Genomic DNA, 27883 nt, shown 5'->3' on the forward strand with positions numbered 1-27883 from the left:
TCCCCAGCTCTCCTAGAGCCCCTTTCAGTACTGGAAGGCTGCTAAAACCATCCTTCTGCGCGCTACTAATAATAAAGTTACTAATTAGCTCTTAATATTTAAGACAAACGACGGACTCGGGCCGTAGGGACGGGCCGCTGCGCGCTGAGGGGACGCGGCCTCCAGGGGCCGCCAGCACCAGCAGCGGCCGCTCTGCCACGCGATCTCGATAGTTCCCCGCGGCAGCACCACAGGTCCGACGGGCGCGTCTGTGCCGCCGCCTCTATGGTAGCTCCCCCCACCCTAGCGGCGGTCAGGTGCCTGGCTGCGGAGGCGGAGCTCTCGCTTGGCGGCGCGCGGGATCTCGCGGGACGCGGAGTGAGCCTCGCGAGACGTGCCGTAAGTCTCGCGAGACGGGGCGTGTCGCGGCGGCGCTCCCGGCTGTCAGCGCGATGAGGCGGCGCCGCCGGGGCCCCCGCCGCTGCCTCCGCCGCGCCGCGCCGCGCTGCCCGCCCCATGGCGAGTGAGAGCCCGGCCCCGCCGCCCGCTCCCGGCCCCGCCGCCCGCGCCTTGCAGGTAGGAGCGGCGCCGGCCGGGGGGGACGCGGTGACCCGGCAGGGCCCCGCCCGCGCCGCCCCCCCTTCCCCCCCCCCCCCCCGCGGCGCTGCGGGGCCGGGCCGGGCCTGGTCCGCCCTGCCCTGCCCCGCCCGGCCCCGCCAGCGCCCCCGGGACCGGCCCGGCGGGGGAGGGGGCTGCCGGCCCGCCCCGCCGCTGCGCCAGCCCCGGGCCTGGGGCAGCCATTTGGTGGCGGCACCGAAATGACGGCGAGGGCCGGCCTCTGCTGGCAGCGGCCTGACCGGGGCTGCTCGGGACCTTCAGGCAGTAGGGAATGATTTTTCTCTCTTCGGCAGTGGGGAGCCTGACTTAGTGGGGCCCGTTCCCCCTGCCTCTTCGCCGGCACCGTAGGGCCCGTTGGGTCTGATTTCCCTCCCCCGCCGTTCTCCTCCGGCACCATGGGCCGGTGGGTCCGGTTCCCACCCCTTCTGCACCGCCACCGTGTGTCCGGTTGGGTCCGATTTTCCCTCTCTGCACCGGCACCGTGGGGCAGTGGGTCCGGTTCTTCCCCTTCTGCACCAGCACCGTGGGATGGTGAGTGGTGTCCTCACCCACTCCCTGCATCAGCACCGTAGGGCAGTGGGTCCGGTTCCCATCCTCTCGGCACCAGCACTGTGGGGCAGTGGGTCCAGTTCTTGTCCTTCTGCACCGGCATCATGGGGCAGTGGGTCTGATTCCCAATCCCTCGGCACCAGTACCATGCAACAATAGGTCCAATATTCCCCCTTCTACACCAGTGCCATGGGTCTGGTTCCCCTGCCCTTGGTACCAGCACTATGGGATGGTGGGTCTAGTTCTCTCTCGCTCTGCACTGGCAGCATGAGGCAGTGAGTGCAGTCCTTCCAGAACAAAAGGGAATTGCTCCGGTGTCAGGAGCATTCCTGCTCTGAGAGCTATGTGTTAGGGTAATGGGGGCAGAGAGTCATGGGCAAAAAATGTCCCCAAGCTGCCAGGTTGCTTTTAAAGTTTCTCAAATGAAAACCAAAACAGCTGAGCAGAAAAAGCATGTCTACGCTTTGCCGATGCTTGTGGTGTGCATTGGGGTTTAAATGAAGCATCAAAGTCAGCAGAAAGCATGGGGAAAGGTAGCGATGTAAGTGGAGAGAGATGAGGGTTCAGGTACTGTCAGCGCTCCAAGTGAGACGGATGTCTTTATTGGGAGAAAATAATGACATCCAGGAAAATCTCTGATGTAGGTCTGTTTAGGTACGAACTTAGTTGCGTTTAGTTGTCATTCCTGTAGCTACTGTTGTGATCGTTCTTTCATGCCTATAACTGTTACATCATAATGTTAAAGAAAAATAAACACAGCCTTTCAAATCTACACCCTTGTAGTCAGTAATTGTGGCTGAACAGAATTTTTTTCATTTTAAATGAGAACTAAAGAGTGCAATTGTAAATCTTCTGGACCAAAACGCTGTTGTTTAACCTTTAGTCTGTGTTAAATAACTGTGGAAATTCTAGAAATCAAAGCTTGTGTTGCTCCTGTTAAGTACTGCTCTGTGAAGCACTGAATCCTTTATTTTTGTAATTAATCACTTTCCTGAGAGCTGCATACCTTGTAATGAACTTTTTCTTGTTTCTGCAAGGTAAGCAAAGCTTTCCACAAGAAAAGGTTTCTTATTAACTTGTGTTCCTGCCTTGTTTGAAGTCATAGCCATTTCCTTCAAAACTATTAAATTCCAACAATTTTAGTGTCAGTCCTTGAGATGTCTCAAACTTATGTCTTAGTTTTGTGTATTGATCTTTTTTATGTAAGATTTGTTGATCTATCATAAGCAGAATGTTTACAGTATCCATAGAGTAATAACGAGTAGGGTTTTTGTTAGGTGTGTGGTATGTTTTGTTTGGTAAGATTTTGATGATCCATTGGTGGGATGAATAGAAGCGGTCTCTCCTTACTGACTGAGCCATTCTATGAAAGGGGAAACAACTCTATCTGTGGGTGTGTTAAGTTATTCTGTACAAACTTTAAAAAGGCTCTCTGACTCCAATGGAATTAGTATTTCATTAAAATTCTTTGAAAAAGGTTAGAAAACTGAATTTCTTATTTGGTAAAATGTAGTTGAAGCATAGAAGTCGTGTTCAAAAAATAAAAGAGGGAGCTAAGCTGTACATGAGAGTCCTTATTCTCTGAAAACATTAATGAAAAGTAGGGAATTTTTCAGCACATCTCTTCTTGAAGTAATTGTGTCAAAATAGCTCTGCTCAGACATGGCTACACTGAATGCAGAGAAAGGGAAAGTTCAACTGATTTTGATGGCAAAGAATTTTTTTTTGTGTATTGCCCTTCAGTTGGTCCTGGAAAGTCAATACCGCTACAGGAGCCGGATTGGTATCGGGCTTGTGGCAAGGACAAACTCTCCTTTCGGTCACACCTACAGAACACAAAAGCCCCACAGTGGCATTACATAAGAATATAGGAAACTTTTAAAAGTTCTCCCAGCACTCGGTCAGGGAGGAGCAGGTGTGAGCTGCTGAGGGTGCATGAATGGGCATTGACTTGGGGGATTCACGTCTGAACTGAGTGAACTTTGGCAGCCACTGAGCAACCATGAACTTGTAAATTGTGCCACTGTTCGTAGGGAATTATTCTTCATCAGTGTGTTTTGGGGAGGCAGAGGAAATTTAAAGCTTTAATTTTTGAGACAATAGCAAGTGAAGTATCCATAGGTGTGCTGGCAAATCACAGTCTGGATAGAGATGTCACCAGTTTTTCTCTTCACAACTTTTCCGGAATTCAAAATCACCCTCTCAGTGGCATTAAAGTCCAGTGAAAAAGTTGCATTGAAATAATGTCTTTAGTGATCATTAAAGACTGCGCTTTATATGTAGAATTTCCACGTGATATAAAGAGAGTTACATGTGCCAGATATTATGGAATGTGGAAATACGCAAATCGCTCTGTAAAGAGGATTTACTTTAATTTCAAGCCATCATAGCTGAACGATGCAAAGCTCTAATGGGATGGCCCTTTTCTAAGCCTTTAATGAAGCTAGTTTTTAAGGTCTGTAGATGATGGCTGTTGAAGAGAAATGAATAAAAGATTATAGCCCCTTCAGAGAATAATTTAATACAGATAATTTGATTACGTGGGCGCTAAGTTTTTTGACCCAGTCAGGATGCTTTCAGAATTACACAACTTAGGAAGGAAGGCTTGAGAAAGCTGTGTCCTTGTAGTGCAAACAAATGATTAATCTGCAGAAATGGAAAATTATACTGGAGATCCCTTAGAAAATACCATGATCTCTGTAGTCAATATTAAGAAGAAGTCAATATCAAGGACTCTTTAATTTAGTGATTAAAAATAAATTGATTTATAAGATTTAGGCTTAAATCCGCAGTGGGATTTTAATTGGACTAGCTTAATTTGTGAAAATGTCATATAACCCCATATGTTTTTCAAGATTTTCCTTAAGCTTTAGAGAAGGCTTACCTTTGTTCAGCACTGACAGAATTACTCTGCATCACCCTTCTCCTGCAAGCTCTGCCTCTTAGACTTCCCTTTGCCATGTCCCACAAGGGACCTGCTCAGTAGGCCTGAGCAGAGTAGACCTTGTCTCTTCAAACTGGTTTCCTTGCCTGGCCAGTGTCTGTGTCAGCTGTTTCTTTGGGTTTCTTTTTTCCATTATGCTTCTGCTTTGGTGGGGGAGAGAAACCAGAGACAGCGCTTTTGCCAGACCAAACAGATAGACCAAGAGTAGCTGTACTGAGTACACTGTGTGTTGAAAACAAACCCAAACTGACTGCTAGTTTACCTGCTTTATTATGCTCCTCTCCTTGTATTTGCTCAATTTAGAGCTCTGGAGCAATTTGTTCTTTAGGAGGACATCCCTGAAATACATTGTTTCTGACAAGGAGCATGAATCTATTAAATATGTGGCTTATGCTTTTTGTAGAAGCTGACATGATAATTAGGAGATGTGAGATTGTTTTCTTGCACTGGAGTGCAGGAATGGCAGGAGAGCTGGCATGCTCAATAGAGGATGGAGAGTTCCTCTGAGTAGGGCTGCTTGAAGTTTGGGAGATGAGAGCTTTCCTCAGCTGTTTGCTGATTTAATTAGACTTTTTTCCTGTCAAGAAATCTGAAGGTCAACACATGCTTAGAATCTGTCATTTATGGTGATTAACTACTTTGAGATGGATTTCTAAAAATGGGTGGTGCATGCTTTAAGAATCTGTTGTGTTTCATTTCTGTGCTGGTCAGGAAAACATCAACTAGACACACAGCCTCTAAACTTTTTCTCTGACAGTCATGGTGGTATCACGTTTCCCAGAGTTGTCTGGTTTGTTGTGTTACTGGTGTGATACGCTCAGGTGAGGAACACTGATGGCATTCTGAGGGCGGCAGTGGTGTTGGTCCTGGTACTTCGACGTTGCTGTTCTGTCAAACGGCTTTAAGGACAGTGCTCACTGCAAGGTGTTACACTGCTATTCTATGCATCTCTTGTCCTGTTTTGGTAGGGAAGCTGAAGTAGATGTGCTAAGGAAATTGTGGAATTCTGTATAGAGGAATTAAAAATCTTTATAGGCCTGTTGGCTCGTTGCTTGGTTTTGCTATTTGTTTTGGTTTTGAGTTTCCTTGGTTAAAAGACATATGTAGCAGTAGCAGATTAAAGAGGACTGGGGGGGTGTTCATCCCTCTAAGAGCTTTGATTGCACTTTCCTAGAAGTTGGATGAAAATCTGCTTTGTCCAATGCATGTGAGTATTCTGGCTTACGTTGAAAGTATAACCTCAGCAGTTCGGTTTTGAAGGGACAGGTTGAACTTCCAGTTTGTTTTGCAGTTACTGTGGGAATTCATTTGGGGAGAAATTGCTGCATAATATTGAAAGGCTCACTGAGATACGGACATCTTGTACGAGTATCCTGTTACTTAAAGGGCACTGAATGTTCGTGGTACTAAGTAGGATTTCTAAACAGATGGTCATAACTGACATAAAATAGATCCACAGATAGAGTCTATTTAGTGTTCTAGTAATTATTTCAATGGTCTGATACTGTAGCATTAATTAAACTGTAGCACAGCCAACAATAGAATTGCAGTAAAGAGTTACTGAATTTACATGCAGAGGGGAGATCTCTGCTTCCTCAAAATACATGCCTTTTTTCCATCGTCAAAGAAAAAAAAAAAGAATGTTAAATGTAATTAAAACATTTGCATACTTGCATTTCGAACAAGCTGGTAGGAGAAGCTTGTTCCTAGCCGTGAAGTGAACTAACTGGTCTCTAGGTTACATAGAAAGTTCAGGTGGTTGCACATTGCAGCGAAGGGTGGGGCTGTTCAGCTCTTGGATGCAGCTGTGAATTGAAATCTTCATGATGAAAGCTTGAATGTGAATGGTTTCGATGAACTTCTTATGCCTGTTATCTTTTTCAAGAACATAAGTTATATAATATGGGAGGGTCTTTCAGAACAACTTCTGTAAATCCTTGTTTTCTTTGGAATACTATTATGTAAATTATTTGCATGGCAAAATGAGTGAGATGCACAGAGTGAGATGTTTCAACGGAAAAGACTTTAATAGCAAGCCAACTGAAGTTATTGCTTGCTTTACCATAAGCTTTGTCCAAAATACCTGGATTTTCGACATATTGGAGCTTTTCTCTCTGTGGGTTCATGGAAGTGCAATTGCATTGTTGTAAGGTAGAGATGGGAAAACCCAAACTACATGCAGCAATCTCTGCCCTTGGGTGCTCCAGCGGGTTCTTGGGAGAAAAGGGGGAAGTAATGAAAGACAATCACAAAACTAAAACTAATCGCTCATTGTTTTAGTGTTTTCTTATAATTCCTAACTTTTGTTAATGGATTTATTATTTGATGTCTTTTAAAGAAAGAGATGGCTTTTTTTTCAAAAAAGCAAAGCTGTGTTTAGTTTGGTGTCTAAGTGAGATTTACAGAAGGAAAGCATTGTTCTACTTCACTTCAAATGGAAATAACACTTTAATTTCCCCCCAGTAATTAAATAAATAAAGAGTTCTGTGTCTTCTCACTGCCTAGGCCCATTCTGCAACCAGAGAGTGCTTTCAGGATTTGGAAAACTTGAGGTTAGATGACATAGTAGGAGATATTTACTGTGATTCACACCTTTATGCTTTCCATGCCAATAGATTTCTTCCTCTTCCTATGCTAAAGGCGTGTTTAATACTGTGAGAGAATAATGCTGTTTATCGTGAATAGGTTCAACTTCAACTTGTAGTTTGTTAATTCAGCTCATGAGCCTTTCTTGGTACAATTATTAAACTAACACAAAGTTGGGGGGTTTATTCTGTAGAATATTGAAATGGGTTGTTTTTAAATTAAAAATCATTCAAAATTATGAGAAAGCATGTTTTAATTAATTTTTTTATTCACTTACAGCTGCCAAAACATAGTACAGTGAAATAATGGTCTTCTAGCCTGCTAAACAAGTGTCCAGCTTCCACAATGCCGGTGCAGGCAGCTCAGTGGACAGAATTTCTGTCCTGCCCAATCTGCTACAATGAGTTTGATGAGAATGTGCACAAACCCATCAGCTTAGGTTGCTCTCACACTGTCTGTAAGACCTGCCTGAACAAGCTTCATCGCAAGGCATGTCCTTTCGACCAGACTGCCATCAATACAGACATCGATGTGCTTCCTGTGAACTTTGCACTCCTCCAGTTAGTTGGAGCCCAGGTATGATTTAAGCAGCTTTGCTTTGCTACATCATGTTATTATAATTTAGATTCCAGTTGCAATACGTGTGCTGGCCTTTCCCCCCTCATTTTAGCCTAAAAAATCATAAGACACTGAACTGGTAATATGTATGGGTCTGTACGTACTCCAAAAGCAGCTACATAGTTTTCGGGACCATCATTTTCTCATAAACCAAAAACCTTTTATGGTTGAAAGCTGAATTCTGCTTTAAAAAGGCTCTGGAACTGTGACTCGAGAAAAATACCCATTAGGAAATAGACCATTATATGTGACAGTTGTCATTAGAAAAATGAACCTGCAGATTGCACTCATTCACTGTGCCCTTACAAGGAACCTCATTTGTGCATGTCACGTGTTCCAGAGTCGCTAGCTGTTTGTTTCAGAACTGTGTATAATTTTGTTAAAATATGCATGGCGATGGCTCTCCAGTTGTGCTTTCAGACACTGGCTAATCAGGCCGGGAATGCTCCCCGTGCTGTCTCATAGTCATGGCAAAACAGCGATTATATAATCACTACTGTGCTGGATGGAGACTAAATAAATCTGTGCACCCTGCGCTGATTCATGCGCTTTTCATAGTGCTCTCACTATCACACCTGTGTGAGGCAGTGAGACGATGCTTTTTACTTCACTTCTTAATGTCTTCATCACGCATCTTGACACAGCTATTGATAACAACACTACCTGCGTCAAAGCAGTTTGTTTCCCAAGTTCGCATGTTCTTTTAATTCTTTTTTAATGTCTGTTTCGGTCAGATCACTGCCTTGATCTTAAAACTTTTGTTTTCCTGGTCTCCTGACTTCTTGAAATGTCTTTCAAACAATTGAATGTATTGTGACTAAGACTGTCTGTCTTCTCTCTCTGACCTTGTTACTCTGCTTATCCACCCAGTTAAGTTTTCTAGTTCTTCTCTTTGAAGATTTCAGCATGCCCAAATTATGCTGAAATGAACTTTGAATTTGATTTTTTTTTTTCATTTTTTCTTGCCATTTAATCTTGTCTTTTAACTTCCCTTGTCTCTATGTAGTAGATCACACTGATCTGGTACAGTGATCATCCTCTCAAATCCTGTGTTCTTTGTTCTGCTTTTAAATACCTTCTTGTTAGACCTACGCTGTTGTTTTCTATCCTACTTTTGTTCTTAACGTGTTTGGTACTAACAAATAGTCTTTCATCACCCTGATGCTGATCTTGAGTCCTTTTTGTTACTCCTTATTACATTCTAGATACCTGGGTGCGTCCTGTCTTTGACTTCTCTAAAAAGCAGTCCACATCTGCAGTGTTATGTAATTAATAGCAGGGATGTTGGTGCCACTGGCGGCAGATCGGGTAGCTCAGCCGGGTGTATGTAATTCTTCTTACCCCTTTTCCCCCTTGCATTTTCTTAGGTACCTGATCATCAGACAGTAAAGCTGAGTAATGTAGGAGAGAACAAACATTATGAAGTAGCAAAGAAATGTGTTGAGGATTTGGCACTCTACTTAAAGCCATTAAGTGGAGGAAAAGGTGAGTCTGTACCAAACAGTGGAATTTTGATAAAGCTTACTTTGAACAGCACTGTTTTCAGCACTGATTTTAGGCATCAATGGGACAATTCTCTCATTTTTGCAATAAACTTCCCCATATGTCGTTAAAAGCTTTTAAACACCTGTGACACTTGTTTTTTTTTATTTTAACTTTGCAAAATGTTCTTTTTGTTGTTTAATAATATTTCCTTGAGGCTAACTTTGTACTAAAGCTGATTTTCCCCAAAGGATGGGTCCTTTTATTAAAGACTTAAGTCTTTAATAAAAATTCTTTTCGGTAATGTTAAACGGTTGCACAAGAGAAGGGAAGATAGCTGTGACAAGTATCCAAGTCCTGGAGAAAGACACATACTAGACATTTTTGTTTCTTATTCAGTTAGATTTATCTGAATAAGAAGCAATAGTTTTCCTTTTCTCGCTTTCTTTGAAGGTGTTGCAAGCTTGAATCAGAGTGCGCTGAGCCGTCCCATGCAAAGGAAGCTTGTGACTCTGGTGAATTGTCAGCTGGTGGAGGAAGAGGGTCGGGTTAGGGCTATGAGAGCAGCTCGATCTCTGGGAGAGAGAACCGTTACAGAACTGATCTTGCAGCACCAAAATCCTCAGCAGCTTTCTGCCAATCTTTGGGCTGCTGTCAGGGCACGAGGATGCCAGTTTCTAGGACCAGGTAAAGTAGAATCTGCAAAAGGGTATATTTAGCTGTACCTCTTCTAAATATAAAAAAACATTCTTTGAATGTTTCTTCCATCTGATTGAAGATGTAATTACTTCTGCTTTTCAACTTTTTGCCAGTGAGAGAAGAGGAAAAAAGAAAGACGACAAATTATTAAAACCTGCTTGTTTGAAGTTTTGGTGTTTCCCCCCCTTAACTGTTCTTGAAAAATGTAAAGAAGTATTTAAAACTTCTGGGAAAGCAAAGTAAATAAGCATATTTTCCGCAGAGTTTGTAATGCAATGTAACTGTAACACAGGCCGATTGCGCTGCTGCCTGTGCTTAGAACTAGACAGGAGACACTCTTCTCTGTTCTTCAGCTGTAAATACAATCAGCCTAACTTCAGTTTCAACATACTTTTAATTGAATGTGTAATGATCCTGTTGGTCTTTGATAAAAACAGCAAATTCGTATTTAAGAATGTTACTAGAGCAAGCACAGAAATGAGAAGGAAATTATTTAAACTGTTAGTAGTCCTCTCGTAATTACAGTAATTGATGATGGCACTGCTGAGATGTCCAAAATGACAAAAGGCCACAAGACTGCACAGTGGAGAAAAGTATAAAAATTGCACTACAAATGTGTTTAATACTGAGAATTAGTCCTAGCTCTTTAAATTTACTGTAGTTAGAGTACATCTAAATATTTCTAAACTAGCAAATTTCTTAATGTTTACAAAGGTTTTTTTCTTGTGAGTAGTGAAATAAAAAGTAATAAGAAATTATGTTCAAGATGATTCAGATGCTCTTGCTTATGGTGTTGATAGACGGTGGCCTTGCTGCTTTCTGGAAATGTATTTCACTTCCTATCTTTTATTTGTGTGTTTTAAAGCTATGCAAGAGGAGGCACTGAAACTTGTTTTACTGGCACTGGAAGATGGCTCTGCACTCTCTAGAAAAGTTCTGGTACTTTTTGTTGTACAAAGGCTAGAACCAAGATTTCCTCAGGCCTCTAAAACGAGCATTGGTCATGTTGTGCAGCTACTGTATAGAGCATCATGCTTTAAGGTAAAATACCAGTATTTGAAGTTTGTTATAGTGAACTAGTACAACTCCGGAGAACCTGTCGTAGGATTAGTATCTTTCATCTGCAAAATGTTACATAAATGCAGTTTCTACAGATTTCAATAATGGAGACCCTAAGATTTTGCGTAAAACTGTTGTGAAGTAGTTATTTGATATTTAAAATTCCCTGCAAAAGGAACAAATGGTCACATGTGGAATTAGCCAGAAGAGATTCTGAAATTGCTGTCCATCATCTGGAAATTACCCCTACTGAAAGAGGTGTGAAACCTGACTCTGCGCGCTCCTAGGCTGTTTCAGGAGGAAGAGAAGCGTTTTGATAAAATCACTTTTGGCTTTAATTAGATTCATAAGAGTAGGCCGCAGCCAGACATGCCAGACTAACCTAAGTGCTCTCAAAGATTAGAATGCAATCCCAGAATTCTAAAGAAATCTTTTGGAATACTGTAGTCCTGGGAAATTCCCTACCTCTGTCACGAGGCACAAGACGGGGACACTGGGCACAGAGATTGCTGTCAGCCTGAGCTTCAGCATTGTGTTCCAACACATTTGTCACTCTCTCTCCTTTTTGTTTTGTCTGTGTCAGTTGCCTTGCACTGAAGAGCCCCTTTAGTTTTGATACATATGGGTGGGTTGTTTAAACTGGATATTCCCATTCTTTGTATCTGGAGAAGAGTGAAAAGTTAATTCCACAGATCTTTTTTTCTTTTTGAATCACAGTTAAACATGATTATCACAACATCACTAAACTAAACATTACAGTAGGGAGACCTGTTGCTCTCCTTTGGCAAATTTAACTTAAGAGTTTTTATTTAACTTGAGAGTTTTACTTAACATTAATAGTGGGCTCTCAGTTAAATATTCTCTTCTTTAAATGTCAAGATCTTGTGGGGTTTTTTACCTTTGTGTTTAAGTCGCTTTTAGACACTTCCCTGTTTCTTAAGTCATCCCTTAATATTGGGTAGCAAAAACTACTGGTAGAACTACTAAATATCTATCTTCTGTGACTTCAGCAAATCTGATTACTTTCCTAGCTGGAAGTGGTGGAGTTGGTGTATTCTTGCAGCTCTGATCCTGTAAAAACTTGAAGAGCTGGCTGTTCTGCTTGTGCACTGCTAGCCCAGTGGCTGAACACATAGAAGAAAATTAAGTATATGCTAATACACAAAAGCAGTTGTTTTGTGCTTTGTAACTTTCTTTTTCCAATAGTCTTGGAGATTCTTTTGTTAAAGGAGGAGTATTTAACTATTACTATTTCTTAGGTCACTAAAAGGGATGAAGATTCTTCTCTGATGCAACTTAAAGAAGAATTTCGGAGTTATGAGGCTTTGCGGAGAGAACATGATGCCCAAATTGTTCACATTGCCATGGAAGCAGGACTTCGGATATCACCAGAACAATGGTCTTCCCTTCTTTATGGTGACTTGGCACATAAATCACACATGCAATCCATTATTGACAAGGTTCGTCAGGGGGGTGATTTTAGTGTCTTTGTAGGATTAGGTTTGACTACTGAATGTTACAACAAAAATCCAAGGACCACTTGGGTTAATGTTTTGTCTTTAGTCATATCAAATAGTAATTGAAACTAGAATGAATTTTTTTTTCTCCGCTGTACTGTATTCTTCATATGAAGACATTTCGCTTTCCAGTGCTTTAAGACTAATACCTTTCTTTGTGTCTTATGATGAAGCTTTATAGGGCAGATTCTGAGCTGAGAGATGAAATTTCTCTCCAGTGATACTCTCTATATGCCATCTGAAGACACTACCTATTGCATTTAGGAACTAAATTTAGCAAACTATTAGGAACTAAATTTAGCAAACTAAAAAGTTTGCTGAAAATCTTTCTAAGCTTGATGATTCACAGTTGTGAGATGCAGCACACTAACACTTGCTTTGTTTTCAGCTCCAATCTCCAGAATCTTTTGCAAAGAGTGTACAAGAATTGACAATTGTCTTGCAGCGCACAGGGGATCCTGCAAACTTAAACAGGCTGAGGCCTCATTTAGAGCTCCTGGCAAACATAGATCCAAATCCAGGTATGCAATGAAGCTTTTAAAACACTTCTTTATGTTTTTCATGTCTAGCAAAGTAAACTATTAAGATGATAAACTCCTTTCCTAGTTTCCAAATTCCCATTAATTAATACAGTTCATTGTAAACTCTTCTTTGGGGCTCTTAGAGTTCTGTCTTAGTACTTACTGTTTGAAGTACTGGAAGAGTTCCCTCTTATTTATGCTTTACTGGAATTATTGACAGAATGACAAGCCTGCCTTTAATAATTTTAGATGCAGCATCTCCAACATGGGAGCAGCTGGAAAATGCAATGGTCGCTGTGAAGACTGTGGTACATGGGCTGGTGGATTTCATTCAGAATTACAGTAGAAAAGGCCATGAAACTCCACAGGTAATTACGTTCAATCATTGTGTTAGATGTCTTAATCTATGTTTACTGAAAGAAGCAAATTTGAAAAATTACTATTGATTTGAAATGTTTCTGGACTTTTCTGTGGAATAACCGATGATATTGGTTATTATTGGACACTGCTGAATGGGGAATGCAGCAGAGCTTGCTGTAGTGAGATTCATACAACAGCAGAGTAATTAAACGGATCGACAGGAGATTTCCCTAATTTTCTGATTAAAGATGCAAAATATAAAAGCGTATTGGGGGTGTGGCTGTGTATTTTAAGCCTATTTCTGTATAAATGTCCACTAGATTGTAAGTGGAACGTCTTGTGTTTTTTCTAAAGCCACAACCAAACAGCAAATATAAAACAAGTATGTGCCGAGACCTTCGACAGCAAGGGGGATGCCCACGAGGAACAAACTGTACATTCGCTCATTCTCAGGAAGAGCTTGAAAAGTAAGTGTGGGAGACAGCTTTCTCTTCTTTTTTTCCTTTCAATTTAAATCTGAGCAACCTCCACTGTAATTTGAAAACGGCTTCTTCTGTACATTTATTCATTTGAAAGGATTTGTGAATCTCTTGAAGTGACAACTCTTAACCTGAAATTGAAGGTACCACAAAGCAATATCTGTAAACTAATTCTATGTTTATTTTTTATTTTACCCAATGGGAAATAAAACTTCCTTTCCTGAAACTGAGTCTGGGCTCAGTGTCTGTCAGGGATTAGTTATATAACCTACGGGAGAGAGGAATAAAGTGAGTTTTTTAGCTAGTGGGTAATGTATGCATTTGTTGAAGCTGGTTTCACCCAAATCCATTTTTGAAGAAGTAGAGAAGTGAATCTTCTCAGAGGAGAGATGATCTTTGGTCATAAGGAAGAGGCTGATGTTCTATTTACAGATCATTGAAAATAAGCACTGTTTTCAAGTCCTGCAATTTTTTGCTATAGTATTCCTCTCAATCCCTTCGTTGTGTTAGTTTTACAATTACATTGAACAAAATAAGCACTTTTTCAATTGTCTGTCTTTTGTTTGTTGGTAGGTATCGCTTGAGGAACAAAAAAATCAGTGCAACAGTGAGAACATTCCCCCTTCTAAATAAAGTTGGCGTAAACAGCACCATCTCAACCACAACAGGAAACGTCATTTCTGTCATAGGAAGCCCAGAAGCAGCAGGAAAGATGGTGCCAAGTACTAATGGAATAGCTAATCTAGAAAGTGGTGTTCCCCAGTTGATCCCTCGCTGTGCAGAGACATCCTTGAGAGCTTTGGAGAGCACCAAGAAGGGAGGGAAGACTGGAGCCAGTGGCCAGAATGTTTCTGGATCACCTACAGAATCACTACCTGAAAAGTAGGTAACTTTTATCACGCAGACAACTAAGCAGAACACTTTGCTTTTAGATTATCGTGGAGCATGTGGATAGCGAACAACAGATACTGAATTCTGGTCTTGTCTTGCAGTGGTTGCTGGTGCTCACTGGCTGCAAAGTTGTGTAAGATCTGGTACTGCAGTGCAGATGTTGTTGTACGAAGTGTGTGGATTGAAGTTGTCAGAGCCAACATAGATTGTTTTAGCTGTTGAATGCTCAATGCAATATAGATAAAATAGTAAATCCCTCCCTTTGTCTTTTATTCTGTTGTTCTCAGCCTGGTATCTTTCTTACTGTTGGGTTATTTCATGAAACAGAACATATGCACTCAAAATTTGACATTTCCTGAAAACAAGAAGTGTGCACGTAGTGTCTAGTCCCTTAATAGTCCCAGAAACCTTCTGTATGGGGATTTTTCCCTTAAAACTTTTTTAGATTGTTCTCCTGTCTGGAGAAGTGAAGGCAATGGAGAGGCACTGAACCTCTAAACAACTTTACAAAAGCCTTTGGCTTTACCGGGATGCACTTTCCAGTGGTATGTAAGCAACTGGGTGTGCACCAAAATGTTTATAATCGCTGTTGAGTTGTCTTAGCAGAAAGTCTGAGATACAATAATCATATCAATTCAGGGGATGAAAACTAAAATTCCAGAGGAAATTACATGGCCGAGATTTTCACGTTGCATGTGAGCGTATGCATAGAGGTAACTGAAATAAGTAAAGATCTACTTAATGATTTCTCGGTAATTCTTTTCAGTAAAATTGGTTCTCCACCGAAGACTCCTGTAAGCCAGGCAGCAGCTACCTCAGCTGGTCCTCCTAATATTGGAACAGAAGTTAATTCTGTACCTCCGAAATCCAGCCCGTTTGTTCCCAGAGTACCAGTCTACCCTCCGCATTCTGATAGTGTTCAATATTTCCAAGATCCCAGGACTCAGCTGTCATATGAAGTTCCACAGTACCCGCAAACGGGTGAGTGAGACAAGCACTGAACCAAAACTAACTCTCAACTTTTCTCTAGATAAACCTGAATGCTGAGAAATCACTTTTGTCTTAGTTTTGTGGACTTTCTTAAAATGGAATACTCACTTAATGGAATACTCTTCTGATCTGTTGCTGAATATGGGAGGGACCTGTAATTTGCTCCCAGCGTTGGCGGTTCTTGTCTTTGTGTGCCCTGTGTTATGCAACTTGTACCTCAACATCCAGAAGAACCTGAACCTCAAGGTGTTTCATCTGCTCTTTCCTTTGTTAGCAATGAATTGCATTAATTTACGCTTGCTCACCTCACACCCTGTCCATGAGGGTATCTGTAGATAGGATTCAGACCCAAGGCATAGCATTCTTCTATTGTGAGACTTACACATCTTTGTGCTTGCTCAAATGTTTCTGAAATGTTTCTATCATATTTTTGGGTTGCAGTATGTGTGTTTGTATTCAAGCAAACAATTGGGTGTTCTAGCATCAGGCCATTCACAGGCTCTCAGTACAATAAGTAGAGGTGTTTAGACAATCCTCTCCAGAGAAAAAAGAATAAGCCAAGTGTGAAATGGTTATTTACAGACCTTCAGAATTACTTTTTTTTAGCAATATTGCTTTTTATTTTAAAACAATTTTAACTTCCTATATAGAAGTGCTTAATATGCTGTCTTTTCAGTTACATAGTTGTACCATAGCACCTAAGAGCAATGGCAGAGAAACTCCATTTTCCAAGTGGGGTCAAGGTGCTAAAGGGTCAGCTCTGCATTGGCAAATACGGTTGTCGTACGTGAAACAATATTCCACAGAAAAATGATAGGGTCAGTAAGAGATTTGTAAAGTGTGACTCTTCATTGTCTAAACATTCTTATCAACACTATTTACAGTTTTAGGTGTACATTTCTGGGTCATTTGTAGTTACATTAAATATGCCTTTTTCCAATTTTTAAGGATATTATCCACCACCTCCAACAGTACCAGCTGGTGTGGCTCCCTGTGTTCCTCGCTTTGTGAGGTCCAATAACGTTCCAGAATCCTCCCTCCCACCTGCTTCCGTGCCATATGCCGATCATTACAGTACATTTCCCCCTCGAGATCGACTGAATTCTCCTTACCAACCTCCTCCTCCGCAGCCGTATGGACCAGTTCCTCCTGTCCCTTCTGGAATGTATGCTCCAGTTTATGACAGCAGGCGCATCTGGCGCCCACAGATGTACCCACGGGATGATATTATTAGGAGCAATTCTTTACCTCCCATGGATGTGATGCACTCATCTGTCTATCAGACATCATTGCGTGAGAGATACAACTCTTTGGATGGGTATTACTCTGTGGCTTGTCAACCTCCAAACGAACAGAGGACGGTGCCTTTACCAAGGGTAAGTGGGAGCTGGAGAGAAGAGATGTGGTCTGGATTCTGAAGGTTGTTACTGAAAAGTTGGTCAATAATTAGCATAGGCCTTTTCTGTTTATTTGAGGTTACAGTGGTCAATTCATGTGACCTGGACAAAGTTCTTGTTTTGTTTGTAACCCTATTAAAATGAGTTTGTAGAATAGACCACTAATCTAGATTTGGTCCAGACGCCTCTGCCCCTTTAATTACCATTAATGTTGATTGAATTAATAATGTCTTTAAGATTTAAGTTGCTGTACATGGGCCAGGTTCTCCCCTAGATCCTTGTGAAATTCTCCTAGGGATATCGATGGCAGGTTACTGACCCAAGGAAATTTGGGGTTTCCAAGTATGTCCTCTGCAAGTATTTACCTTCTGGTTAGAGTATGACAGGATAACGCAGTCCTATGTTTCTTATTGCTAGGAGCCTTGTGGTCATTTGAAGACTGGTTACGATGAGCAGTTAAGAAGGAAGCCAGAGCAATGGGCGCAGTACCACACGCAGAAAACTCCTCTGGTACCGTCTACCCTTCCTATGGCAACACCATCTCCAACACCACCTTCTCCTCTCTTCAGTGTAGATTTCAGCACAGAGGTGGGAAGCCAAAGAGCTTCTTTATTGTCCCTTCTTGTTTCTGTAAGGTGCCATTTAATATTTCTAGTAAAGATTTTCTACCTGCCATCTGTTGTATGTAAAATTAATTTAATCTTCTAGCAAAGGGAGAGTAGTATCTAATAATGCTTTCAGTTTGAATTGAAGGTAAGCAAGGATGGAAACTCAACAAGTAGGAATAATGTGCTTTTGAGGAAAAAAAGAACTGTTATTTATTTTCAGTATGTGTAAATTAAATGCACACAAGAAGCTAGTTTGAGAACCACTGTGCCAAGCACTCGTTGCTGTGGCTTGGCAGTTCTGTTGATGATATTTGAGATGTTAGGCTCTTGAGTATTCAGGAATGGTCTCATAAGGCGGGTGTACCTGAAGTCCCTTATGGGTGCATTCAAGGGAGATCAGGATTTAGTCCTTTTCGTCCAGATTGTTGGCTTCCAAGCTGTGTGCCGCTGGCTTATACATTAAAGGAAAATGCATGGCTTCTCTTAGTTTAATTACTATAGGTATTTGCCTGAAGAAACCTGCCACTAGCATAGTGACCCTGACTTTGGTCTCTTGTCTTGGCAGACCAGGCAGTTTGTTGCAGTGGCAAAGCTTGCCCTTCTGTGACAGTGTCAGCTGAGCTGGTTTAAAATTGGATTCAACGGGTTATGTTGTCCCTGAGTCAAATTGTGAATACAGCTAGAACTCCTTGAATGACTTCTGAGATAATTTAGTTAAATGGCAGTATATGTTTTGTCTTATTTTAACATGAATTCCCTGGGTTTATTATTCACTGCTTATTTTATCCCATTTTCTGTAGTTCTCTGAGAGTGTCAGTGATCTGAGTGGAACTAAATTTGAGGAAGACCATCTCTCTCACTACTCGCCGTGGTCTTGTGGCACTATTGGTTCTTGTATAAATGCTATCGACTCCGAGCCCAAGGATGTGATTGCCAATTCAAATGCTGTGTTAATGGTAGGGGGTTTCTACATGTTATCTCATTAGTGTAATGCTACTTACACACTCGAGTGCCTGCTGTTTAGTTAAACAAGCCTTTTTTTTTTTAAATTAATAGCTTCTATTCTTAGTATTTTAAGATAGTTCTGCCCTTTTGAAGTACTTCGGAAATCTTTCCCAGTTTCATAAATGCGTAGTGTATTTAGTTCAGTGATGGAATGTAGCGGCATGAGTGAATTCTCAGATGTTTGAAACAACTATTTTAATAAAATAAAATATAATAAAATATGATTATTATAAAATAAAAATATTTGTAAATCAAACTTGTAGCTGAAGTATTTTGAGTAGATGGTCTGTAAGCTGGTAAGAATTAATGAATTTTAAATGTGTTCTTTGATTATTAGAGTGGGATACAAATTTTTGATGTCTCAATTATATTTGTCTATCTTCAAATTATTTATATAAATGTATGTGAGTACACCTACATCCTTACAATTCTGAGGCCTCTAAAATAGTCTCAGAGTATGTTGCAGTGGCAGCAACAGTAATCAAAGTTATTGGCCTGCTGCAGAATCTAAATAACCTCACATTGAGTCCACGTGTCTTCTGTCTCCTAAATATGTAGGATTTGGACAGCGGAGATGTTAAAAGGAGAGTGCATTTATTTGAAACTCAGCGAAGGGCAAAGGAAGAAGATCCTATAATTCCATTTAGCGATGGACCGATCATCTCCAAGTGGGGTGCAATCTCTAGGTCATCCCGCACGGGTTATCACACAACAGATCCTATTCAGGCCACTGCTTCCCAAGGAAGTGCTACTAAGCCCATCAGTGTGTCAGGTACGAGTACGGGCTGTGTCTGACTATGTAGCGTACATCATGAGCATTTCATCCTGTTCATGCTTACTAGGGCAATGACCATGCTAAGAGCTAAAATACCTTTATATCACACTTTAAGAACAGAGCAATTAATGAGTGGTGTCTTAATTTGTTACAGATTACGTCCCTTACGTCAATGCTGTTGACTCAAGATGGAGTGCCTATGGCTCAGATTCAACTTCATCAGCACGTTATGCAGAGCGGTATGGACTTTTTTCCTGTGTTCAGTTAAAAGTATTTTCTGTGTCTTGGTGTTCTTGAAAATCCTGAATTGCAGGGGGAAAGAATCTGGAACTATTAATAGACGTTCTTAAAGTAAAATATTTTTTTCTTATCCAGTATAAAGCCTTGGAAAAACTAGGTTATTAAAACTTGTGTAGTCTTTAATAGTTAATGCAGCTAATGCTACCCAATGACTAGCAACGTATCCCTTCAGATACCTAATCAAAAACTTGGAGTCAGGTACTGCCAAGCTGTCATCTCAAAATCTGCAGTCTTGAGTAGTTCCTCTCAAGTTTTCCTGCCACATCTTATCCATATGTAGAATCAGGATGTTTGCTTCATATAATGCCTTTGGGTATTAAGCCCCAATGAAGATGAAGAGTGCATTGTCTTAGTCACAGAGTTTCTGTCCAGAAATCTAACATTGATAGATTCATTAAGTCTATCAGCACTGTAATATGCATTGTGAGTCACTATTACATGAATGGAAGGACCTTTTTCTTTAGCTAACGTTTTTAATTCCCAGTTTTGCCTTCTTTCTCTTGAAGCGACAGGTTCATAGTTACAGATTTGTCTGGTCACAGGAAGCATTCCAGCACTGGAGATCTATTGAGTATTGAATTACAGCAGGTAAGAGCAGATATTATACCGTTTGGGTTTTATAATTTAGAAGTAGTAGTTTAGTGAAGTGATTGAAAATAAATTTTCTTAGTGTAACCTACAGAAAATAGTACAATTCACAAAATAATCGGTAAGGGTTAATGAGGTGTTAGCGCCACAGCACTAAGTATGAGGACTGCTAATATGATCTGTTCCATTGACATCAGTAAGGTAGTTTTTAGGAGAAAGCGATGGGCCTCATACATGTCAGCAAATGCAGAACAAAATAAGTGCTGTGCATTAAAGGAATACACGAATATCTATCTAGCAAGAGAACTGTTCTTTCTGTAAGCTGGTTTATTTTACCTTCAGTTGTTGGTAACTGATGTTTCTTTTTGTAGGCCAAAAGTAATTCATTATTACTTCAGAGAGAGGCGAATGCGCTAGCCATGCAGCAGAAGTGGAATTCTCTAGATGAAGGCAGTCGTCTTACCTTAAATCTTTTAAGCAAGGAAATTGATTTGAGGAATGGTGAGGTAAAGAAAGGGGTGATGGGGATGAAACAGATCTTTGAGGGGTTTTGTATATATATAAGTGCCTGCATTTTAACTAAGAGTTAAAACTCTTAGTTTTAATGTTTCCAAATGCTTATGACATTCTGTGCAAGTTAAGTCACTTTTGTTGTTGCACCTAGTTATTTCCCTGGGATGGAGTAGGTGTGCGTGCGATGATGCTGCTCCTTTACAAAACGGGGGAATGTGATGGTCTATTTTGTGCAGCCATTGCTCTCTGTTCTCCTTGTACATTTTATAAATCTAAACGTTCTGCCAATGGACCCTACAGAAATTTTTACTTCAGTATTCATTTTATCTCCGTTTCAGTACTTTGTGGTTACATTTAGCTTTGTATCCAGTGTTGTCTATGCCCAAAACTGTTTGTGTCTAACTAGCTCTTTTGTATTGTAGAAATATTGTGTCCTAGAAACACAACTTCTGTTTTTACATTTGCATGTTGCGTGAAGCAGGTGAAAAGCCAACTTGGATGTTTACAGAACATGTTAATTCTTTTTTTTAGACTGATTATACTGAGGACTCTGCAGACACAAAGCCAGATCGAGACATTGAATTGGAGCTGTCAGCCCTTGATACGGATGAACCTGATGGGCAAGGTGAACAAATAGAAGTAAGTGCAAAGACTTTTGTGTCTAAAGAGCTCACTGGGTCCTTCTGTTAGGTATTAAAAAACTTCTAAAATGTCTGTGAAGTAGAAGATGATGTTGCTAGCAAAGCCTTTTGGTTTTAGTTTTTGTAAGGATATCAAACGTTTGCCTTATTTTAACATTAGAGGTCTCATACTTCTCATGGAGATACCTGGAGGTTAATATTACCAAAGTTAAAAACAGCTCAGCGTGTTCTTTGTCATAGCTTTCAAATTTTTGCTCTTTATTCTTTGATAGCATTAGTAATGATGGGGAGTTGTTCCATTCCGCTTCCTTCATATCTCACCTGATAAACCATGTTCTAGCAACTGATGTTTACGTTGCTGTTGTCACTCACTGCCATCTTTGAATAACTGTTTTTTCCTTTATCCTATAGTAAAATGTGGTAGACATTCCAATAGTATGAAATAAAAACAAGGAGTCTTAGGACGCGTACTCCTGTTTCCATCAGCTTTGCGTAGTGGAACATAATAGGAAAATGAAGGCTGGTAGCAACAGTATTGATGGATGTTTCTCCTTCTCTCTGTAGGAGATTCTGGATATACAGCTAGGTATTAGTGCTCAAGATGATCAGCTGCTCAATGGAACAACTGTAGAGAATGGGCATCCACTAAAGCAGCACCCGAAAGAATCTATGGAACAGAAGAGACAAAGTTTAGGTGAAGACCTTGTGATTCTGTGAGTGTTAGACAAAACAGCAGTGTCTGCCAGTGTTAGACAAAGAGCAGCGTCAGAATAGCTGGAGCGTGGTTGTTTTAAGGATGCACTGCGTACCTACTCAGACCTGGATCAGACATCTGCATTGTGTGTACGTGGGGAAGTGAGAAGAACTTGTTAAGAAATAGAATTAGGTCACTAATACGAAAGTCACAGGATGGTACCATTGTTCGTGTGCATTGTTGTAATCGCATATACTGAAACCTGTCACAGCTGTTAAATACCTTTCACATTCAATAAGCAAAAAATGCAAAAGTATTTTTATAGTGAACAAAACTTAAGAAGAACTTCAAAAGGTTAAAGTCATACTGTTTGCACAAATCTCCATAGAGAGGTAGTTTTTAAAATACACTATTTTAGGTTGTTCCGTAGCCTTTAATGTGTAATGCAGCCTTTGAAAATGAGGCGGACTGCATTTAACATCTCGAGCGTACCGTTCCGTAGTTAAGATGTTTAGCCTGTTGCTAAAAATGAGTTTGTCAGTATTTATTTAATGCACACAATTCAGTTCCGGATACTTGTGCATGTACTTGTTTAATATTTGTGTAACTTATTTTTCTCCTCAGGGAGGAGCAGAAAACAATCCTGCCCGTAACTTCTTGCTTCAGTCAGCCGATCACAACATCTGTTAGCAATGCAAGCTGCCTGCCCATCAGCACATCAGTCAGTGTTGGCAGCCTCATTTTGAAAACTGCTCACATTATGTCTGAGGATAAAAATGACTTTTTAAAGCCTGTTGCAAATGGCAGGATGGTTAACAGCTGAAAGGCATTCATCTTTCCAGCTTGTGACCACACCATGGAAGCATTTACACTAGCTTTTTATATATATAATATATATTATATAATGTATATTTTTTTTAAAAAAAATAATATTGGGGTCATGCATTTCCTGTGGACTCTTTGATACTTCAAGCCCCTCTCGCATTAGCATTCTGAAGAAAAAAAAACTTACTTTACTAGGGTAAGGCGTTCACTTTCCACAAACAAATGGAATTTGGACATTGTTTTACTTAAGCTTAAAGCAGCTTTTTATGAGTTTGTAGCAATCCGGTGCGGTATCTGAGCCATTCTTATTTAAAATGGCTTCTGTAGAAAACTAACAACTCAGTTATTTAAACTAGCAGGATCCTACGATGATACATCTAGTGAAAGGAAGACTAACTTATTTGTCTCTATTTTGTTTCACGAGAGAAGAACTTGTGTCTTATTGCAGCTGCTTTTTCCTTAGTTGTGGAACTTTGCATGTAGTATTGTTTCTTGTTTGAAGAATGAGAGGTGGAGATTTGGACTTGAGACTTACAGGGTTAACACACCATTAGCTTTGCACTGCTACATTATCTGCAGGTTTGTGGTGCAGTGCTCTGCTGAAGCTTTTTGTTTCCATTCCTCCCCGATTTCTGCTTTAGTACTGTAGGTACACATACACAGGCTACTTGTCCAAGTAAAGTTATCAGAAGTAAACCAAGTGCCTAAGTCCTCCAGCTAATGTGCTAGATAGCGATTTCCTTAAGTTATACATGAAACAATTTTTGACCATTTTGAGAGGTTATGCACTAATGTAACAGCAATTTTGGTTTTCCTTTCCTTTTTCTTATTAATAGTTCTCAACTTGGAGATTCTAGAATCCAGATGACTTGGCAAAAAGTATCAGGTGCTCTTGGCTTTCCTTTGAAAACCCTGTATGTAGTGTTTGCACTGACTAACAAGATGGTATTGCTGTTTTTGTACTGTTTTGTTTTTAATTTAAACTAAATATTGGGAATTTAAGGCGGTTGTATTACCTTTGTTAATGTTGTCAGTCATAATTTTGTATTCAGATTTAATTTTTGCTTGTTCAGTGGCAACTTATTTTCCAAGACCTTGAATATACAATAATATAGCGTTATCTGACCTTCAGAATACTGAAAAGTGTATGAATTCATGCCCTGTTAAGATGTGACTGAGAATCATGTTAGACATGTAAACTGAAAATCTGTTTTCATACGTACACAGAACTAGAGCCCTGGGCATAATTTTTTTTGCAAAGCTTAACGATCCACTTCTTTTTTTTTTTTTTAAAGAAAGCAGGACTCGCCCTCCTGATGATTACTGTCTTCTTGTTTGTCCTCTTAACTTTTCTTTGTGACAAGTTTTACATTTTTTTTTATGTTTTTATTAACTTCTGTGAAGTTGTTTACTCTGAAAATTGTACTGGAATATTTTAAGCCAAGCTGATCTTTCACCAGGTGTACTGCATGTAAGGGCTTTTCCTGCTAGCAAAATGCTTAAAGAGGATCATGTTACTGGTCGTCTGAGTTGTTATTTTACAAAATCACAGCTATGTGGTCGGGTAAGATTTTGATAACTGTTTTGTGCACGCTTCTGGGGGGTGGGGGTTGGCATTTCCCTGAGGGTTACTGATTAGACTAAGTAAATATTGGTGTTTGATATCTCTCCTAATGAACATGTCCATGAAATAATTATGTTGTAAATAAACCTGAAAATCCAAGGGTTAGTTTTGATATTCTGGTGTCAGTATGGAAGATCTTACACGTCTATTTAATACTCAGATGTAAAGGAATGTATGTAGAAAATCAGTCAAGTAGTCTTCTCTTAGTTTCCTCTGGCTGTTGCTGTACCTTCCTCTCGCCAGTGCCACCTCGTAGCTAGGATTAGACTGAGGCTTTGTTCCACTTGCAACTCGCAGTGAATGGATACAAGAACCAGACCACCTTTGTCACCTTAACTTATTTCCTGTCGGTGTTAACTTTAACTTAGAATGTTAGACATAAATATGATTGTTGTATATTTTATACCACGACCATTCTGTAAATATGAATTTATATTACTTTTGAAATGCTTCTGAGATACTATTATTTGCTGTACGATGTAATTCCAAAGCAGATATGCAAACAAGTATGTCTCTTTCATGGGTATTTAAACAGTGAGATCTTCCATGTTGAAGGTGATGTAATTTTTTTAAAAGATTTTTAAATTTTAAATTGCTATTTTGTTACAAAAATAGAGAAAATATAAAGGTTTGAGAAGTCCTTATTTGCCCTCAGGGAAAGAGCCCTCTGTGCACCAGAACTCCACAGAACATCTTCAGCATGATCTGAGGGTGAATATATACTACATAAATTGATTGTGTATTTACCTTAACTTTTTAATTTTAAAATTGCAGTTTTAAGAACTTGGTTGTGCTCTGCTGGAGGGGGATTGGGATAAGCTGCTTACACACATTTGCCTGTTTGTCCAGTGAAATTACATAAGCTGAACATATTCCTGCCGGCCATACTGGCGTATTTAAGAGCCGATGTATTATCGATACACTTGTCTGCAGCAGGAGGTCCCGTGACGTAGCAGCTCTCTGGGATGACCATACACCTCATATGGAATGTTGGTTCTTAACTGAGGCTAGGGTTTTTTTCAGTTGAATTTTTCATCTATAGAATGACAGGCAAAAGAATTATTTGGAGGTTAAACAGCATGCCAGCTTTTTTTTTGTGGTTTTAACGTTGACTGTGGCTTTTGCCTTGAAGCTGTGCCCTCCAGTGCCCTGACAAGGAGAAGCTACAGGTGGGAACCTAGTTCTGGCTTTCTTCTTGGGTCAAGTTTCAGCCCTTGACTCTCTACAAGCGAGTATGTATTCATTTGTCTAGTTGCAAATCAGGTGCCTTTGGGCTATGGAAGGGCTTATTTTCTGACACTGAGATAGCGTGACTAATGTGTGTGTGTTGATAGCAGTGATTCCCGTTTAGGTTTTGGCCTAACTTAGCAGTGCTGTCAGAAAAAAAAGGCCCACAGCAGACTGGGATGAGAGATTGGCTCTTTTGCTTTGCTTGGGCAAGCATTTTGGATTGGTTTGGGTTGGTTTTTGTTTTGTTTTGTTTTTTCCCCCCCCACTAGGGGTACAGCAGGGATTTCACATGCAAGAGATACAGGAATTATTAGTATCTTCAGTTAGTTGTGTTGCCTCACTACCTGGATTCATTCCTTGGTTGCCTCGTTTCTCGCATAGGTCTAAATAGAGACGAGTGCTTGTGCTGGGAGAGTGCTGTGTGAGAAAGGAATCGTCCGTACAGTCGCGCATACACCGGTAGCAAGGCAAGTGCCGGCAACCGATGTTTTGTCCCTATAAGCAGGTGACAAGAAATGAATCTTTGTGTTTATGCCGATTTTGTGTTGTAGAATGTATACTAGACCCTTCAAAGGAGAGGTTAGACTCTTGGCAAAGCAAACTGCTGCTGGTTCTTGGTAGTCTAGTACAGGAACACTGAAGTTTGGCATTTGATTTAGGGGGAAAAAAGGTTGTACGCAGCTGATTATGTTAAATAAGCTCTTAAATGCTCTTTGTATAAGTCTAATTTGGAAGGCTTTAGTGCTTTGATAACAAGTGAAATTTTAATTTGTCCTGTACTCAAGAGCTCAGTGCTGTTCTTGTGTAATAGTGTGCTCGGCTGGGTGGTGAGGTACAGAGTAGTGCACGGTGGTCAGAAACAGCTGAGGAAAGAATGCTTCTGATAACTTGATCTGAAATCAGAATAGTTCCAAACATTGGTTTTGTTTGCTTTTTTAAAGCACAAGTTGTACCTGTTGCTGTACATAAACACTGTATGCCAGCAGCTGCTTGATCATATTTGTGAACAGATTTTTCATTATTATTAGAGTGTTATTACAGGAAGATGTTGAATTTGAGAGTGTAACAAACTGAGAAACGATCGGATTATCTATAGGATGTAAAAGTCCATTCTTTACATTGTAGTTTAATCCCTCTGTTAGGCAATTCCCTCTCATTGAGGGACCTCTTTTGCAAGCAGAACACAATAAATGTGCTGTTTTTAAATGACCCAGTTTTCCAGTACAAAGGAAGAGCTGACTTTGGCAGTAGTCATCACCCTGTGTCTCTCTTTGCTGGCAAGGGAGCACAACAAGGAAAAAAACCCTGTAGATTATTTGGATTTATTTCATCACTAAAATGACCAATGCCCGAACATAAAACTACACCTGTATTTGAGAAGGATGCTTGTGGGAGCTTTTAATCACTCGAGATTTTGCTGTAGAAGCTGAACTAAAACTGAGCCTGGCTGCATTTATTACTGCCAAAAGCCAAGGTCATTTGCACATAGCCCATCAATTTATCCAGAGTAGATCTCCGTGAATCCAAGGCATGGGAATGCATGCGTTTTCGTAGCTGGGCAAACAAGTACATTATACGGTAGTTGTGATACAACACACGTGGCTTTGATTTGTACTGCACATCCCCACTGTACAGCCACTCAGAAGTATCGTGGTTAGCTTGCAGCATCTGCTGTCGCATTTATACTGTTTACTGCGTATTCTTTTCCCTGGAAGTTTTAAAGAAAACTTTTTTTTTTTTCTTGTTGCATTGATGACATTTTTATAAATTTGCTTAGCTGGAAAGTTTGGGAAAAGAGGCCTGTTTGTCAATTGTACAACCGATTGTGAAGCTCTAGTGTGAATATTTTTACGTCTGTATTAGACATTTTCTTTGCAAATCTATTGTTCGATTGAAATGTAAATGAAATAAAAGATGGTGTACACCCATCATGTATAAAGCAGGCACCATCGCTACGATGGATTTAATGCTCATTTTTATGGCGCATTCTCAGCTTCTATTTAAAACTATAATTTAAAAAAAAAAAAAATCTGTAAAATGAAATGGGGATTATATGGGGGAGGAGATTCTATTCCGTTGCTTCGGGGTTGGAGTTGTTCCGTGGTGTTAGGGTAGGGCCCGGCGGTGCCGTGTGTTGGCTGGCTTTGGCTGGGCGCGGGTAGAGCAGCCTGGTGTTCCGTGTGTGAGAGACGTGATGGAAGAAGTTTGCAGTATTGACATGTATTGCATGCACCAATAAAATTATTTGTCCACCTTAATCAGCTGCCTCTGTGCCTTCAGCCTCTCGGTCCCTCTCCCCCCCTCGGGCTGTCCTGTGTCCCCCTTCTCGCTCTGTTCCCCCCCAGCCCCTTGGGTTGCCTTCCCCCGGGTGTCCTCCTCGCTCCCTGCCCC

General features: G+C 40.5%; 1 protein-coding gene and 1 non-coding gene across 7 annotated transcripts; both read left to right on the plus strand.

Annotated features, from left to right (window-relative positions):
- Nucleotides 1-405: 405 nt before the first annotated feature.
- RC3H2 (ring finger and CCCH-type domains 2) lies at nt 406-26834 on the plus strand. 6 transcript variants are annotated; one of them, XM_054084208.1, is made up of 21 exons: nt 406-555; nt 6956-7252; nt 8662-8779; nt 9230-9463; nt 10341-10516; nt 11794-11994; nt 12440-12572; nt 12822-12940; nt 13287-13399; nt 13985-14293; nt 15069-15283; nt 16241-16668; nt 17107-17319; nt 18098-18253; nt 18861-19074; nt 19232-19316; nt 19884-19965; nt 20337-20471; nt 21010-21117; nt 21684-21832; nt 22438-26834. In XM_054084208.1, exons 2-21 carry the CDS (start codon nt 7022-7024, stop codon nt 22634-22636), a joined length of 3618 nt encoding a protein of 1205 aa, XP_053940183.1. In that variant the 5' UTR covers nt 406-555; nt 6956-7021; the 3' UTR covers nt 22637-26834. The 6 variants fall into 6 exon arrangements, with proteins under 6 accessions (XP_053940183.1, XP_053940185.1, XP_053940186.1 ...); XM_054084210.1 differs by having other exon boundaries at nt 19890-19965; XM_054084211.1 differs by having other exon boundaries at nt 17107-17277.
- LOC128854137 (small nucleolar RNA SNORD90) lies at nt 12194-12309 on the plus strand. Its single transcript, XR_008453060.1, has one exon. It is a non-coding gene; the product is annotated as a small nucleolar RNA SNORD90 (small nucleolar RNA).
- Nucleotides 26835-27883: the final 1049 nt, after the last annotated feature.

The sequence above is a fragment of the Cuculus canorus genome, chromosome 19 (assembly GCF_017976375.1).
Source record: "Cuculus canorus isolate bCucCan1 chromosome 19, bCucCan1.pri, whole genome shotgun sequence".
Taxonomy (NCBI): domain Eukaryota; kingdom Metazoa; phylum Chordata; class Aves; order Cuculiformes; family Cuculidae; genus Cuculus; species Cuculus canorus.